At 42.5% G+C, this 15,538-nt stretch overlaps 1 protein-coding gene across 18 annotated transcripts in view; it reads left to right on the top strand.

Annotated features, from left to right (window-relative positions):
* The window catches only part of LOC118393683 (diacylglycerol kinase zeta-like), a 121,628-nt gene that overhangs the window by 93,743 nt on the left and 12,347 nt on the right, over positions 1-15,538 (top strand). For 14 of the 18 annotated variants that reach the window (XM_035786653.2, XM_035786654.2, XM_052462000.1 and 11 more), the window contains 7 exons: positions 510-589; positions 1,724-1,768; positions 3,926-3,995; positions 6,428-6,468; positions 7,220-7,416; positions 11,695-11,808; positions 13,391-13,447. In XM_035786653.2, coding sequence (XP_035642546.1) covers positions 510-589; positions 1,724-1,768; positions 3,926-3,995; positions 6,428-6,468; positions 7,220-7,416; positions 11,695-11,808; positions 13,391-13,447 — 604 coding nt within the window. The remainder of the gene's footprint in view (positions 1-509; positions 590-1,723; positions 1,769-3,925; positions 3,996-6,427; positions 6,469-7,219; positions 7,417-11,694; positions 11,809-13,390; positions 13,448-15,538) is intronic. The other 4 variants (XM_035786652.2, XM_035786645.2, XM_035786644.2 and 1 more) reach the window with 2 other exon arrangements.

The following is a 15,538-nucleotide window of genomic DNA, read 5'->3' as shown; positions in this document are numbered from 1 at the left end:
GTGGTTTTGATGCACTAACACTATGTTTCAGTATCTGCTCTCTCACTTGCTGCCCAGTTGTACTTTAGTTCTAATTGCCTGTCTCTAGTTTAGCACAAATCAATGGGCATGGGAACTAATGGCAAACATGTCGCCAGACAGTTTGCAGACATTACATTTAGAGAATTCTTCCTCTTATTGTTTTGCATTGCTATTAGGTTTATACACTTCACCTACTTTGACAGCCGTTTCAAAGGGGTTTGAGTGCATTGGACGTTGCGTGGCGCTCTATGAAACACAAGGCATCCAGGAAGCGCAAGTCTCTAAATATATCCTTGATCTATTGCCCACAAAAGGAACTTCCCCCAAAACATTTCTGGTTTCGAGTTGATAAATGGGCACAATCAGATAGTCTGTGTCTTGTAGCTTGTGTCTATGAGCTACCTGTAGAACGTTTTTTCATGCCTCGATCACTAGGCGCCTGCAGCAGTGTTTAACAGCATGTTGTCTCTCATCATCTCTCCCTACAGCTATCCCGCTGGGCCTCATCGTTGTCCCGGGAGACAGTGACCTGGAAACATGTCGCTCCCACATTGAGAGGCTCCAAGAGGTGAGAGATGAAGGAAGCAGGTGGGGACAGCGAGAAGGGGACAAAGGAGAGCGTGTTGGGTTGATGAGGTAGATGGGTAAAGGAGAGGGTAAGCTGATGAATGACAGAAAAGACCGAGAGGGAAGAAGAGGAGAGCGTGTGGGTTGATGAGATGGAACTCTGGGTAAAAGAGGGACAGAAGGGATGGAGGACATGAGAGGCAGAGAGCATTTAAAGACAAAGTAGCTGTTCAGGTAACTAATACCAGGGGAGAACTCCGAAATGTCTGTGATGGAGGACAATTCAGGCATAGACTGACCTAATGCCATAAGAGGAAGAGGGAAATCATTCTGATGAAGTTGTGATAGTGCAAGAGCTGAACGAAGAGAGGAGGTTAGAAGAGGGAGGAACTTGCTGATGTCAAGAGCAATTACTTTCAGGCTGGTATATGATGGCTCATCTCGACAGACAAGCCCAAACCTGTCTTTAGTGTAGGAAAGGATTGCATGTGTGGTTATTTGTGAAATGGGAGAGACATCCTTGCCCATCTAGCCCCCTCGCTGTCCCGTTTCGGTTCAAAACCCATTGAAATAAATAGTGCGTGAAATTTGTTGCCGATTAGCGGCACGGCCGCTTTGCGATCATTTGGTTATTATATTCCTCCTTTTTTTTTTTACCACAATCCCTCAACGGCTGTCCCTCATTTGGGATTCCCAAACACTATGTTGTTTTGTTGCTGTTTTCATCAGCTCATGTCATAAGTAAAGGCTTAAATTATATTTAGGTTTTGTCTGCTACTAATGGAGACACGATGACTAAAATACTGTTGCAAAATGGTAATTAGTTCTGTTATATGTGTAATCATCCACTTTCATTATATGTTACTCTCAAAAACATATAATCACCCAATAATAATACTGTATTATTGGTAAGTAGGACTCGTAGCACACAACAAGACGGCATAAATTGAGGGGGGATGTTTCTCCCACTACATTCAACCCATTTTCTGCAATCCAAAACCAGTCATTATAGTAACTTCAAGACGAGATGCTTATTTTCCTATCCCCATGTGGTGATTTACTTTGGGTAGGGGCATTAGACAGAAAGGAGAGTCTCCATTTATGGGATTACAGTGTTTTTGGGGCTATTCCGCAGGACTTCGTCTCCATTCATCCCTCCTTCAAACGACTGGTGCTCCAGGTTGGTAAAATGAGACAGGACATGGAGCCTGTGGCATGGAAAGGAACAAGTCTGAAAAGGAAACATTCCCCTAATCAAAAACGACCTTTAGATCACCAATTACATTTTACATTGACATTTTTGGTCATTTTAGCAGACTTTCTTATCCGGAGCGACTTTCACAGACGGAGCAAACACAGACGGAGCAAACCATAACCATAAAATATAATTGAATTCAAAAACAAGGATGAGGCCTTTTAATCACAACCGTGTTCTTGTTACGAGAACACACTAGTCAAACCTGTCCCGCCCTGTGCATAACCGTCAAGCACATACAGTACAAAGGCATATAGCTGCAGCCACAATTCTCATAGTTGCTTTAGGTGTTTACTTGGAATTGTGTGTTTGATCAACTCTTCCATGTCTTATTTTTGTCTCCCGAGAAAATTATCGAGAGGAAAAATATACTGCTCACATCCAGTAGTTCCTTGTGGGCTTCAAAACCAAATAAACTGTGTGCGTCCATGTTCAAGTATCGTGCCCTAGCCCTTTTACAAAGTGATTTCACCACACCGCTTTTAAGTTGCATGCCCAGAGAGCGAGAGGCGCGGGTAGATGCTGAGACTGTCCGTCTCCAGTGGTAACCACACACTCCTCCCAGCTACCCTAGCCCTCCTTCAGATCCCCATTCACAGCTCAGCCAAATCGGCTGCATAATGGCAATGGCTGCATAATAGAGGCTGTACTCAGGAGACCCTTTTTTCTCTCTCTCTCTCTTGTCAATCTGTAGTGGCCCTGTTTCCCCAATGCAAACCAACCCAAATTTGTCTCTCTGGGAAGAGTTTTTCTCCTTGTTCCTCTGTGCCCCTAAGCATGGTTTAGATGTGTTCTTTAGTGTTTGTTTGTGATTGTGGGTGTTTACTCTCTCGCTCTTTCTGTGTGCATGAAAGAGAGACATTTGTAATCAGGAATATATGTTTGCTTCTGATTTTTGTATACAGCAAAGCATCCAATGTTTAAGAAACTGCTATTACGGTTGCTTTGGCTATGTTACTGCAGTTAGTAATACTTTTTGCTGAATATAAGAGAGCATTACGACCAAGACAAGTTAGTGGACTAGTTGATACTGTCTCGTTTTGATGGTTGCATTTTTTGGGTTCCCTGTTCGAGACCCAGAAAAGTCTGCCGTTTCTTCGATTTGGCTACCTTGTGTACACGGTTTTCTTTGGTTTGTTTGTGTGTGTGTGGGTGTGTTTTTTTTATTTTCTTGTAGGTGGTATCCAGTATTTGTGCTCTAAGCTAAGCATGGTCTTTCAGCATAGTTCCTCAGTGCATGTGTCGTAACATTCTGTACACTGCTATCCTCCTGGTCCCTTTGGAAGTTAGATGGACTGGTCAAGTTTAGTAGTAGTAGTCTTTTCCTGACCACAGTTAGACTGATCAGGAAAAACTCTCTGCCCTTAGTTTTAGCCTATAACTCTAACTAGGGCCTGGAGTTTTCCTGGCCAAGGCATGTGGTCAGGAGAAACTCATGGCCCTAGAAATGACTCCTGTTGTTGTCGTCACATTCCAACAGGTCTCTTTCCAACAGGTCTCTTTCTGAGCATTGAATAGACAAATGTCCTTTTTGTGGCTTGCCTCAGCCCATTTTCCTCTAAACATTGACTTACCTTCAAGATCAAGTTCTGAAGAGGATTATGTCAATGTATCTCATTGCATAAGGTCACTGGACTATGGTACCTTTGGAAAAGCTTGGATTAAGTAGAGTTCAGCCAATGCACAGAACAGTGTCCAAAGGAATTGTAGGTCTTTGGACCAAGGATTCTCTGACTGAGGCACACATGGGTGGGGGGGGTGAAACACCTGCCCTCCTAAACTCATGGAACTCTATATGAAAGAGTAGGGGAGGGGTTAATATGCTGGGCCCATTCAGTGAACTCACTGCCCAGAAAAGTACTTTTCATTTCAAAAAGCCTATGTCTGAACACAAGACTCAGGGCCTTTACATCTTGCCCTACATCCAGCAGGAAAATGTTTTTTATTATTTGAGTCCTCTGTTTGTCAATGGACCAGTAAGTTGGACAAAACGAGAGTCAAGGCCTTCCGGTCTCATTTATGTTTAGTGTAAAGAGCAGGCTGTTGTGGAACTAATCTCATTGGTTCCGTTTTCTTTCTCAGGAGGATGAGGGAGCTAAGTCAAAGACCCTTTCCTCGCAGAAGCTTTCGCCAAAGTGGTGCTTCTTGGACTGTAAGTACCACTTCTTATAAAGAGCACTGCAATTTATTCTGTACACTTTCCGTGGTGTAGTGTTCCTCTTGGTGCCACCTTTTTTAGTCCCCTGTCTATCTTCAGTGTTTAAGCGAGAGCGCTTCACATCATCTGATCACTGCAAGTGGGGGCATCTGTCTCTTACAAGTCACTGTTTTCTTGGTTTCGTTCGCCACAGAGTTTCATGTCTCGTCGAGGTCGACTTAGTTCGATGGAGCAGTGCCATTTTATGACCTTCCGTTTAGTGCATCTGTGCAGTTCTCAGGCAGGATAAAGGATTCACATTTGCATTACAAATATACCCAGCATAAATTTGAGTTCTTAATGTTCAAAACAAGAGGTTTTGAGGATCATTTCAACGTTTGTTTTAGATGATTGTTTTAGAAGAATTGAAGATGGGTAGAGCGATCCTACAGAACATGATTTAACGCCACTGTGCTGTATGTCTGTGTGAAACAGGATCTGCCAATTCAATTAAACCAAGCGCCATCTTAACATTCATTTAGATCAACAGCTCTGGTGCAAAGATATACAGAAATCAATTTGATGATAATGTCACTGATTTGCTTTGAATGCTTCTGTTCTCTGTTGCATAGCAGAAAAGGAATCTTCCGGGCAGACTTCATGTTTGTCTGTGAGATATTCTTAAGCATACAGTTTTTAATAATGTTTCTGTAAATAATCTGTAGTTATTCCACTGACAGTCCACAGTTCCCATGAGGTTTTTTTTTTTTTAAACTTCTTCAGTATTATGAATGACATGTTATGTGCGCTGCTAGGAATAGCTATGCATAACACCGGTTTACATATATGATGTACTCGCGCTGCTCATCAGCCACTCCACCTGCAGTGAAACTCGCAGTCTTCCATCTCGTCACGCCAGACTGACATGATAGCTGATCTCTGAAGGGTGTCGTTGCTTGAATGCCAAGTTAATTCACTTACTCACTAGTGATAGTTGGTAGAGAAGGGAGGGTGTTGGAATCTGCAGTCACATTTTCTGTAGCTTTTCAAAGCTTAATTAAATCCCATAGCTGCTCCATTGAAATCAGCACAGATTAGCTTCTATTCACTGGTAATAAAGTAGCCTAGATCTTAAAGGCGCTGTCCAAGAAAGACTGTTGTAAAGGTCTCGTGTGGAAAATTTTTAATTGTTTTCTCTCTCTCATCAATCAAAACAGCGTGGCTAATTCTTGATGAGAAGCATAGCAAGTGAATTCCAGCTGCATTCTGATTTGACTGATTATTTAATTAGAACGACGGGGGAACCACATCATACTTCTTGATACATTCTGATAAGGATTAAGAAAAAAAAACGCCTTCCGAGATATGTCGGAAAAGCTGGAAAAAACATGCAGTACACAGACCTGCCCTTTAAAGACCTTAAGAAACTCAAGGAGTCTTCTGGGCAAACGTCATGCTTTTCTGTGAGATATTCTTAAGCATACATTTTATTTAAAAAAAAAAAATTTTTAAAAAAAGAGTTGGATTATTCTGCTCAGTGAAGCTGGCAGAAGTTCAATTTGCAGTGTCCATGGAGGACAGAGGAGTCTTTTTCTTGGCATCTTAGATGTAGGGGAAGAAGCCTGGCAGATCTACTTAATTCCAGCGCACACCCCCTTTGAGTCAGCTCCCACTGGGAACAGCTCATTTCCACTCCCTTAGACAGAATGGCAGCATGAAGCTTAATTACTGGTACAGTCCAACAGAACGAGACTGGGGGGGGGGGCAGAGTTAGTTTAGTGGAATTTCTGCTGACTGGTAGGAAATTATCATCTGTAGTAAGTATTTGATCACTGGACCACAACCGTGTAAAATGTCTTTTTTTCCCCCACTCACTACTTCCCCTGTCTTAGTTTCTACGCTGAGATGTGGTGTTGTACATACTCATGAGTCTCACACGAGTCTATTTGATTTTCCTTTGAGAAGCACACACAATTACATTGACATATGATCATATCCCGTCTCCTGTGAATCTGTTTGTGACTAGTTGGCAGGCAACCGTGTGAGATGTTCGGTACAGCCCCCCCAACATCTAGAATTACACCCACAACCAGAACCCTTTGACTCTCCTTGTAATGTCCCCAAGTCAATGGGCCAATTATGTGGCCCTTTGCTCTTACTTGTTCTGTTTATTGTACAGGTTATCCATCTTTTGCTTCATTTAACAACATGTGGCAAAGGCATGGTGCGTTTCGGAGCTGGTCTAATCAGGTCAACGCTTTGATTAAGCTCCTGCACAGTTACCAGTCCTCTCTGGCCTCGTTAGAACACTGTGTGTGTGCAGGCGTGTGCGTGCATGTACGTGCGTGTGTGTGTGCGTGGTTGTGTACAAGCCTATGTTCATATTATTTACTCTATAAATCTCATACTATTTATAAATCGATTTTTCCTTCTTGTTTTCCTTCTAGCCACAACTGCAGATCGATTTTACAGAATTGATCGTGCTCAGGTGAGTGTGTGTCATTGTATATAATAATACATTCAGTGATGGAAAAAGTACCCAATTGTCATACTTGAGTAAAAGTAAAGATACCATAATGGAAAATGACTCAAGTAAACGTGAGTCACCCAGTAAAATACTACTTGAGTAAAAGTCTAAAACTATTTAGTTTTAAATATACTTAAGTATCAAAAGTAAATGTAGTTGCTAAAATATACTTAAGTATAAATCATTTGAAATTCCTTATATTAAGCCAACCAGATGGCGTCTGCTAAATGGCATATATATATATTGTATTGTTGTTTTTTTCATAGACAGGGGCTCACTCCAACACACTCACACATAATTTACAAATGAAGCATTTGTGTATAGTGAGTCCTCCAGAACAGAGGCAGTAGGCATGACCAGATATGTTCTTTTGATAAGTGCATGAATTGAACCATTTTCCTGCCCTGATAAGCATTCAAAATGTAACGAATACTTTTGGGTGTCGGGGAAAATGTAGTGCGTAAAAAGTACATTGTCGTCTTTAGGAATTTAGTGGAGTAAAAGTTGTCAAAAATAGAGATAGTAAAGATACCCCCCAAAAACGACTTAAGTAATACTTTAAAGTATTTTTACTTAAGTACTTTACACCACTGAATACATTGACTATGCAGAGTAAAGGAATACCGATGACAAAAGCAAAATAAACAAGTAACATGTTCAATGGCCATTATGATCTGTACATAAGTGATTATGATTTCTCTCTCCATCACAGGAACACCTGAACTATGTGACCGAGATATCCCAAGACGAGCTCTTCATCCTGGACCCTGAGCTGGTCGTCACGGAGACGGTGAGCACCTCACCAGGGATGCCTGATCTGGTGGATTCTTCTGGTGAATTCCCGGAGGCGTCTCCCAAGTTTGGATTCCCGTCCTCCTCCTCTTCTCCTCCCCCCTCACCGGGACCCAGGTAAGAGATGCAGCTGCTGCTCACAGCTTCTAATGGGAATTTCTGTCGGAGATCATGTTTTTAGAAACACTGGATAAAGGATGGGGGCAGCTCCACTGGAGCTTTCTGGGGGTTATAACAGTGAATTCATATCAGGTCATTTTCTGTGAACCAGTCTGTTTTTTAAAGTGGTTTCCAGCAGTGCTGTTTTGACAGGCTGAAATAGTGTAGTAATAATCAGACTGGAGTGCCCCAGGTCCAGGACACAAAAGTAAAGGCAGAGTAAACCGCGGGCTGAATCTGTATCTGGACGAACCCTATGACACGATAAAACCGTACGCTCCTCTCGGGGGCCGTGGTGATTTTGCCCTGCTGAATTATTACTGAGGGGACAGGGAGGAATGCAGAGGCCATGCCCGCCCATTACCCCCCCCATTAAATCTATGAATCATTTAAGTTCTAACCACTGATCTTCATAATCACCCTAGGAAGGAGAAGGGCCACACTCACCTGAATTCACAGAGTAACTTTAGAGACTCTCCTCTCCGCCTCACTATAGACTGTATGTTCATCTTTTCAGAAGAAAGGATGTCTTGTGTGCCAGGTGTGGATATTCCTGTAGTTTTCCACAACAAATCTCCTGCACGTGTTGTAGCCTTTTGTGAATGACACAAGTGATGCACACAGAACGAGTCAACCAAGTTACTCGAGTAATACCTTTTGAGCTCAACCTTTCCATCCTGTTAAATCGTCTTAAAGCGTTAATAAACTGCCGTGATAAGCCGTCTCTTCATATCTGCTGTGCATTCATCAATATTTCATAGAATCATTTCCGACATGCATTAGAAGCTGCCAGTCTTTTAAAACCTTTGCGTTTCTCCCTGTCATTCCAGCGTATCAACTTTTATTGCTCTTTATGTTGTACCTAATTGTACAGTAGAGGGTTTTTCTGTGGAGTTCTGTTCTACAGTTAACTTCACCTTAGTGGAAGTCTCTCTTCTCTACACTTTAGCTCGGGCCCCTGTCCCCCATCCATTTAGGGATTTAAGGAGAGTTTGATGAAGAGGAGGTGTGGGTTCATGGAGTTCAAACATGACAGAGGCAGATCCTAACCCGGCCCACACGCCCCCTCCAAAGCAAACATAGTGGGACTATCTCTGAGGGCATGTGGGATTGTAGCCTCTCTCTCCCTCTCTTCTCGCCCTGTGGTCTATTGGCACGTCTTCTACAGACTGTCTTTTGATGCTTTCAAAGCAGAGGCCACGTTATTTTTGCCATGTTCTCTCATGCTGCTGGCTGGGGCTTGAAATAGAATTCCTAATAAAAGGATCCCTGTAGTCTCGAAAGACAGGCTGTGGTTGATGTGTTTAGATGTGCAGTGGGGGGTGGGTGGGGGGGCCTTGGTCCAGGGGTTTTGGGGGGCTTCTTCAGGTCCTGCAGTAGTAGTTACGATACTTTAAACAGGAAAACCTGGACAGTGATGTTTGGAAGTAGCACTGTATTGAATGTAATTTGTCATAGATGAATGCCACCTTAGTCTCTTGGTTATGTATCAAATCATCAAAGGAAATTTAAGACGATGCGCATCCTAACTGTTACATTATTTGCATACTAGCATAAACATCATTTTTCTCAGAACCAATTAATTTGCTGAACTGATCTTGTACCATTTTTTAACTATTCCTGCTACTGGCTCTGAAGATCCTCAGCTTCTTTGTCCTCCTTTCCCTAATCACAGTTCAGTTTAAATGTATAATATATTTTTGTAAGTGTTTTTTATTTTATTATTAAAGTAAAACATCCCGGAATTGTTCCTGTTCTCTCTCCATCCTCCCATCTGCTCTTCCTTCTGCCCTACTTTCCTTCATCCACTCCTCTTCCTCTCTGTACCCTTTCCTCTTTACCGTCAGTCCCACCAGCCCACACTCAGACAGCGAGGCCATGGCCGTCAGACAAAAGAAATCCCACTTCTTCTCCTCTCACTCCGGCTTCCCCTTTCGATCTGTCCTTCCTTCCTGTTCACCTCTCCTTTCCTCCTCCTTCTTAACTTACCCTGTCCTCCCAAAGATTGTTTACCTGCCCATGGACGTGTCTCCCCGTATAGCCATGCAAGGTTCCTTTGCATTTCAATTGGATGTAGCAGGGATTTCTGTGTTCTTGATATATGCCTCTAGACTGATCAATACACTAAGTCCAAGATCTTTTTGGGTGGAACACGTTCAAGCTCATGGAAAATGGCGGTTTACACCGGCAGAACGCAGTTCAACAATAAAGTGTGTACTGTGTTGCTTTATTTTCCTCAAACATATAACACTTGGATCTTTTGAAAATATATACTTCTGCAGCCATGTGTGTGTTCCCAGGGCCATTTTTTTTTATTTTTCAAATGCAAATTTGATTGTGTGGGTTGGAATAGGTGGAGGAGGATGAATGTGGGAGGTGATGAGCAAAAACCCAGCGTTCCATCTTAAATGGGAATGAATACAGTACCAATCTGCCTCACTGCTTATGTTTCACTCCCACCTTCCTTAGAATCAAGATTCTATTTCAAAATCACACGAACCCACAATCGAACATCACAACTGAGATTGAGGGTGGGAGTTGCTCACTCCCAATCTGATTATCCATTTTGCGTTTGACGCTCTTGTCAAAGCAGGATTTGTCTCCATAAAGATGTCTGTGGGTTTTTTTTTTTGTGTGTCGTAGCTGTTTAACTCTTTTCAATCATGTTTTTATCTCCATGAGCAGGCAGCCAGAGAGTGGGTTAGGCTCTAAACGAGACATGGGGAAGTGGCCGGCTGAGCATGGGGGTTAGCCTAGGTTAGGTTTAGGGTTTGGGGGATCGGTGAGGTCTATGTCAGGGTCAGATCTATAGTAAGAGCAGTTAGATCAATAAACACACATTCACGAGTCATGATGCTCTCGAATAATATCGTTGTTTCCTGTGTTCAGTGCTCTTCCTCTGTCACAGTGAATAGCTGCGGTTTTGTAAGGCTTTGTTTTGGTACTACTTCCGTAGTCCTGGAAATACAAAGTAGTCCTGCTGTGGATCTTTCTTTATAAGTTAAAGATATCAGCTTGGGATCTTTGGAAAACAGTCTTATTAATGGGATGTCAGAGGCTTTCATCATCTTTGTTTCTCATATGATCAATATTTCATAAATCACCAATCCGATTTGAACAGACAATGTAATGTGTATGCAGCTGTGCACATCTCGGTTAGGACACAAGTGCAGACTGTTCACTCCTGAGAATCTCTACATTTTTTAGGCTCCGCGCTTCCCTGGTTCAAGTCCTGCCCTTCAACTTTTCCCCCTGCAAAAGCATCACTGCTTTCCCTAATTGATCTAAACAACATCCCTACTCCTATATTCCAAAAGATTTTGCATGTTCTTTTAGCATTGCAGACACGTTTCCTGTATGCCGGGTGTATGCTCTTTGTTCCACTTGCCTCTGGTCCTGGTTGGAAGTCAGACATACTAATGTGACGAATTGTGGGAGAGATGGAGCGGGTCGGTGGTAGACAGACAGACCCAGCACCACAGAATGATTCGGATCATTACGCTCCACAACAAGACCCCAAGCGTTTAAATAATGATGCACTTCTGCTCTTTTGTTGCAGCTCTTCAGTTCGAATGGCATATAAAAAGGCATTCAATCAAAGTAGAATGTTGTTGTTATCTATTATTGGTTGTATTAACAATTGAACACCATTTTATCACTTTTACACTCTCTTCTGCCTTTATTGGAGGAAAACGAGCTTCAAAGCGAGTACTGTCGGTGCTGGATGACAGGAACATTTATCTTGCATATTAGTGTCTTTTAACTGCAACTTTTTACCATTTTTAAGATTTCTCCTATCTTCCATCGCAAACCTTCTTATTCGTTCTTTAGACCCCCGTCATTCTATAATTCTGTCTCACATACACAAGTTCTCTCTCTTGCTTTATGCACTCTGCTCCCAATGGTTGAAATGTTCTGGTTTCTATCTTCCAAGTGGGTTCACCCCCCAGCAATGTAAACACACTTTATTCTTTATATATACAGTGCCCACCTCTGATGTAAACTTGCTTTATTATAATGACAAGAAAAGGCTTAAATGTTTACCTCCGCTTCAGGACCCGGCGGGAATAGATACAGTACTCACTACTTTCTTTCTGTAATGTATACAACGTGTGATACCTTCTAGGCCATCTCAAACCTCATCATTTCTTATACATACTGTGTGTCTCTCTCTCTCTCTCTCTCTCTCTCTCTCTCTCTCTCTGTCTCTCTCTCCCCCTTCTCTCTCTCTCTCAGGATCATGGAGCTCCAGAAGACCACTCAGAGGAAGCGAATATCCAGCGACAGCTCGGTGGTGGAGGCACTGGCACACAACGACTCTCTCAGGTCCAGTAAGCCTGCCCTCACCAGGTGAGGAGAGAGGCTAAAACGCAGGGGTGGTGCCCGGACTGAGGCAACCCGTCAATCTCCCAAATCACATATTACAGCTTTGATTTTGTAGTTGTAACACACTTCGATCTTTGATGCTACTTAACATACAATGCAGTCAGCCATACTAGCCTCACACTGTGCTATTGTAAGAGGGCTTTAAACACACTGTTTAACTTCCACTGTGTGTAGGTCCGGCAGTGCCAGACTGTTTTAAGCCTTGGCCATATTCCTGGCAGGGTGAGATATGCTCAGGAGTAGATTGAGGCTGGGGGAGGTTTAGCCAACACTCATTATCGGACAGAACCGGTGTAGCCTCCATCCCCTTTCCTGTCACGCTCGCCTGGACTGAGTGGGAAAGGGGTCTGACATTAGGAAAGGGTCTGGTCTGTGACGCTGTTAAGAGTATGGCTCCTTGCAGGTGTACAAATCTGCTTTGGCCAGGAATTGTTCCATGAAATAGTCTGCAGTGTCACTGGGTCAACAAAGCACCGTTCCATTCTAGTTTTTGCAAGGGAAATGCATTCTTCACGGTGGAGTTGTACGTATTTGTCACGGTCCGTCGTTTCAGAAAAGTGTTATGGTTCACTTCCTTTTGTCTCATGAAACTGAGATGACAAGCAGTGAAATGCTGTTTTGTGTGTGTGTGTGTGTGTGTGTGTGTGTGTGTGTGTGTGTGTGTGTGTGTGTGTGTGTGTGTGTGTGTGTGTGTGTGTGTGTGTGTGTTTTTTTCATGGGCAAACACATCAAAACAACATATTTTTTTTATTTTTGCTTTCATAATATCATTCGTTCTTATTACGTGTTTGAACTGAGTGGTTTGTAGGGCTTGTTGTTAGTGCTGATTGTGCTTTGTTTATATTGCCTCCCTTATTGGAGCCAGAGAGGAGGGAAAATGACACCGAGTATAACAGCATCCGCCACAGACTCGCCCTTCCAAATCGAATCTGCCATGAAATATAAAGACGTTAGGCTGCTCTTTGATATTGTGGCCACACCAATAACAGGGACCGTGAGGCTCCACGGCCGCTCACCACCACATACAATACAGGCACTGGGGCCCATTTTGCCATGGCACAATGAAGGTAAAATGAGAAAATAACTTAAAATAAAACAGGGTTGGCTAGTTGCGCTCCATTGCTGTACCTATAGCTCCGTCATGGTCTTTGTGCCGGGACCGCAGTGGGCTGTGAAAAATGCAATACAGTCACAAGGGGTGAAGCGCTGCTATTCCTTTAAGTGAAAGTGCACTTCACTGTAAGTTTTGCGTACTGCAAGTCGTATTTTCAAAATTAAAAATATAATATATATATATATATATATATATATATATATATATATATTTTTTTTTTTTACAGCTGATGAACTTCAAACTCAACCATACCATCTCAATGTCAATAACCTGCTCTCGGGTTATGAGGTTTTGTTTGTAGAGGCTTTCCAGTTGTTTCTGTTTCTATTGTTTATCTTGTGTGTTTAGACATTTATGATTTATCATAAATGTGCTCATCTGTTGCTGTTGTTTTGTTTTGGGTCCGTCCATTTGTTTGCTGTTGTCGTAAAGGGCCGGATGTATCCATCGGTCTAACACTACTGCAGCTGAGATCAACCCAACATCGAGGTGAGATCAAAGACCCCTTTCAACACATTCACTTTCTTTCTCTTCACCAAGTCACTTTCTCAATTCTGCCCTTTGCACTCTCTGTCACACAAGACCTAGCAAAGTTTCTGCTTACTAGTTCCTTGGTCTGAAGTCGACAAAGTAGCACACACCTCCACGCAATGTGCCAGACGTGGCATGTTGTCCAGTAGTATCCCAGTGAAGAGAGAGAATCAGATCTTTGAAACTGAATTTCAAAGGGATATTTTTTTTTAATGTTATGTCATGGTAACATTGTCCTTACAATAGTATCATAGTCACCTCCCAGCTTGGCAGGATGCTTATGAGAATGAGGGATGGCATTCAGCTGCTGATGGAACCATATGGCACAAACAAGCCCATATGCTCCCGCTCGCTGTCACCGTGCCCCATCCCATCGTTTACATACAAATAGCTCCATTTGGACCGCTGAGAGAGCGCGAGAGAGACTACCTTAGAGTATTCATATTTGGCACATCCTCACATTTGATTTTTACAATGAATTATGTGTCATTGTTTCTGCCACTCTTGTTTGTCAGCGACGCTAATTCACTGTTGATTGAGTCTCGTCTGGAGGCAAATTTGCATGATGGATGCTCTCCATGTCCACTGAGATGACTAATGAGAAGTTGCATCTTCTGAACGCTGTCATGTGTGCAGCACCGCAAAGCCACTCCAAACAGGAGCCGCATGAAATTACTCCGAATTTAAGTTTTGCTTGTCACTTCAGTGATCTGCCAAACAGACTGATTAATGCATTTTGTCGTTTTTTTCCTTGCCAGATTTTTCCCTGTGTAATGCTTCCCTGTCGTGCAATTATAATTATTTCCAATGTCGTAATTCATTTGAGATTTGGAGCTTTTCTTTCTTTCTTGATGTCCGGGTAAAATGCTTAGGATGCTAGCAAGGGATTTGTTTCTATATTGAATGGGTAATTAGACAGTAATCAGCTAGTCTTTGAAGAGAGGTTATTTGAGCCTTGATAGAAAGGAAATCACTGTCAGCTTTTCCTCTGAGGTTTGGTTCAACAAATCCGCTTAAATGAACATGTAACATCCACTAAGGTGGCGTTATAAGATGTCACATTTTATGTTCTTTATTCACTGTGTTTTGTAATGACAGCGCTCATCTGTGTGTAATGCATGTTCCTACTAAAAAAAGGAGCTTGTTATTTGCAGAGTGTGTTTTGACTGCATAGATAGTAGACGTTAATGACAGAAGATGTAATGTGATTTGGACAGCAGCGCCACGTAGATGGGCTCAAGCTCTAAAATGTAATCATGTTGATTTGGACAGCAGCGCCACGTAGATGGGCTCAATGTTGATTTGGACAGCAAAGATGGGCTCAAACTCTCTGATTTGGACAGCAGCTCCATGTAGATGGCTCAAAAAATGTAATGATGTTGATTTGGACAGCAGCGCCACGATTTGGACAGCAGCGCCACGTAGATGGGCTCAAGCTCTAAAATGTAATGATGTTGATTTGGACAGCAGCGCCACGTAGATGGGCTCAAGCTCTAAAATGTAATCATGTTGATTTGGACAGCAGCGCCACGTAGATGGGCTCAAGCTCTAAAATGTAATCATGTTGATTTGGACAGCAGCTCCATGTAGATGGGCTCAAACTCTCAAATGTAATGATGTTGATTTGGACAGCAGCTCCATGTAGATGGGCTCAAACTCTCAAATGTAATGATGTTGATTTGGACAGCAGCTCAATGTAGATGGGCTCAAACTCTAAAATGTAAGCTTCTCAGGGCATCACAATCAATACATGTGTACAGTATGACGGAAACCTTGTATTTACCATCTCAATAAATACTGTAGGGAGCTCAAACATTCTGAAACGGTTGTTAAATTAACGATGGTAAGAAAAGATGGCACCCCATACCATTGTTGACTCAGTGTTTGTGTTTCGAAAGATCTATGTGCTGAACCGAACCACCAGGTAATTGCCTAGTATACCTTATTCTGAGACAGACCGTCTTTTCGCACTTACACAGGAATGTACAGACTGTTTGCATTAACGATCTCCGGGATGACAAATTGTTACCAGCTTTGGCTTCTAAGCAT

Source organism: Oncorhynchus keta, chromosome 14 (genome assembly GCF_023373465.1).
Source record: "Oncorhynchus keta strain PuntledgeMale-10-30-2019 chromosome 14, Oket_V2, whole genome shotgun sequence".
Taxonomy (NCBI): domain Eukaryota; kingdom Metazoa; phylum Chordata; class Actinopteri; order Salmoniformes; family Salmonidae; genus Oncorhynchus; species Oncorhynchus keta.
This window is presented reverse-complemented; position numbering and strand designations above follow the sequence as displayed.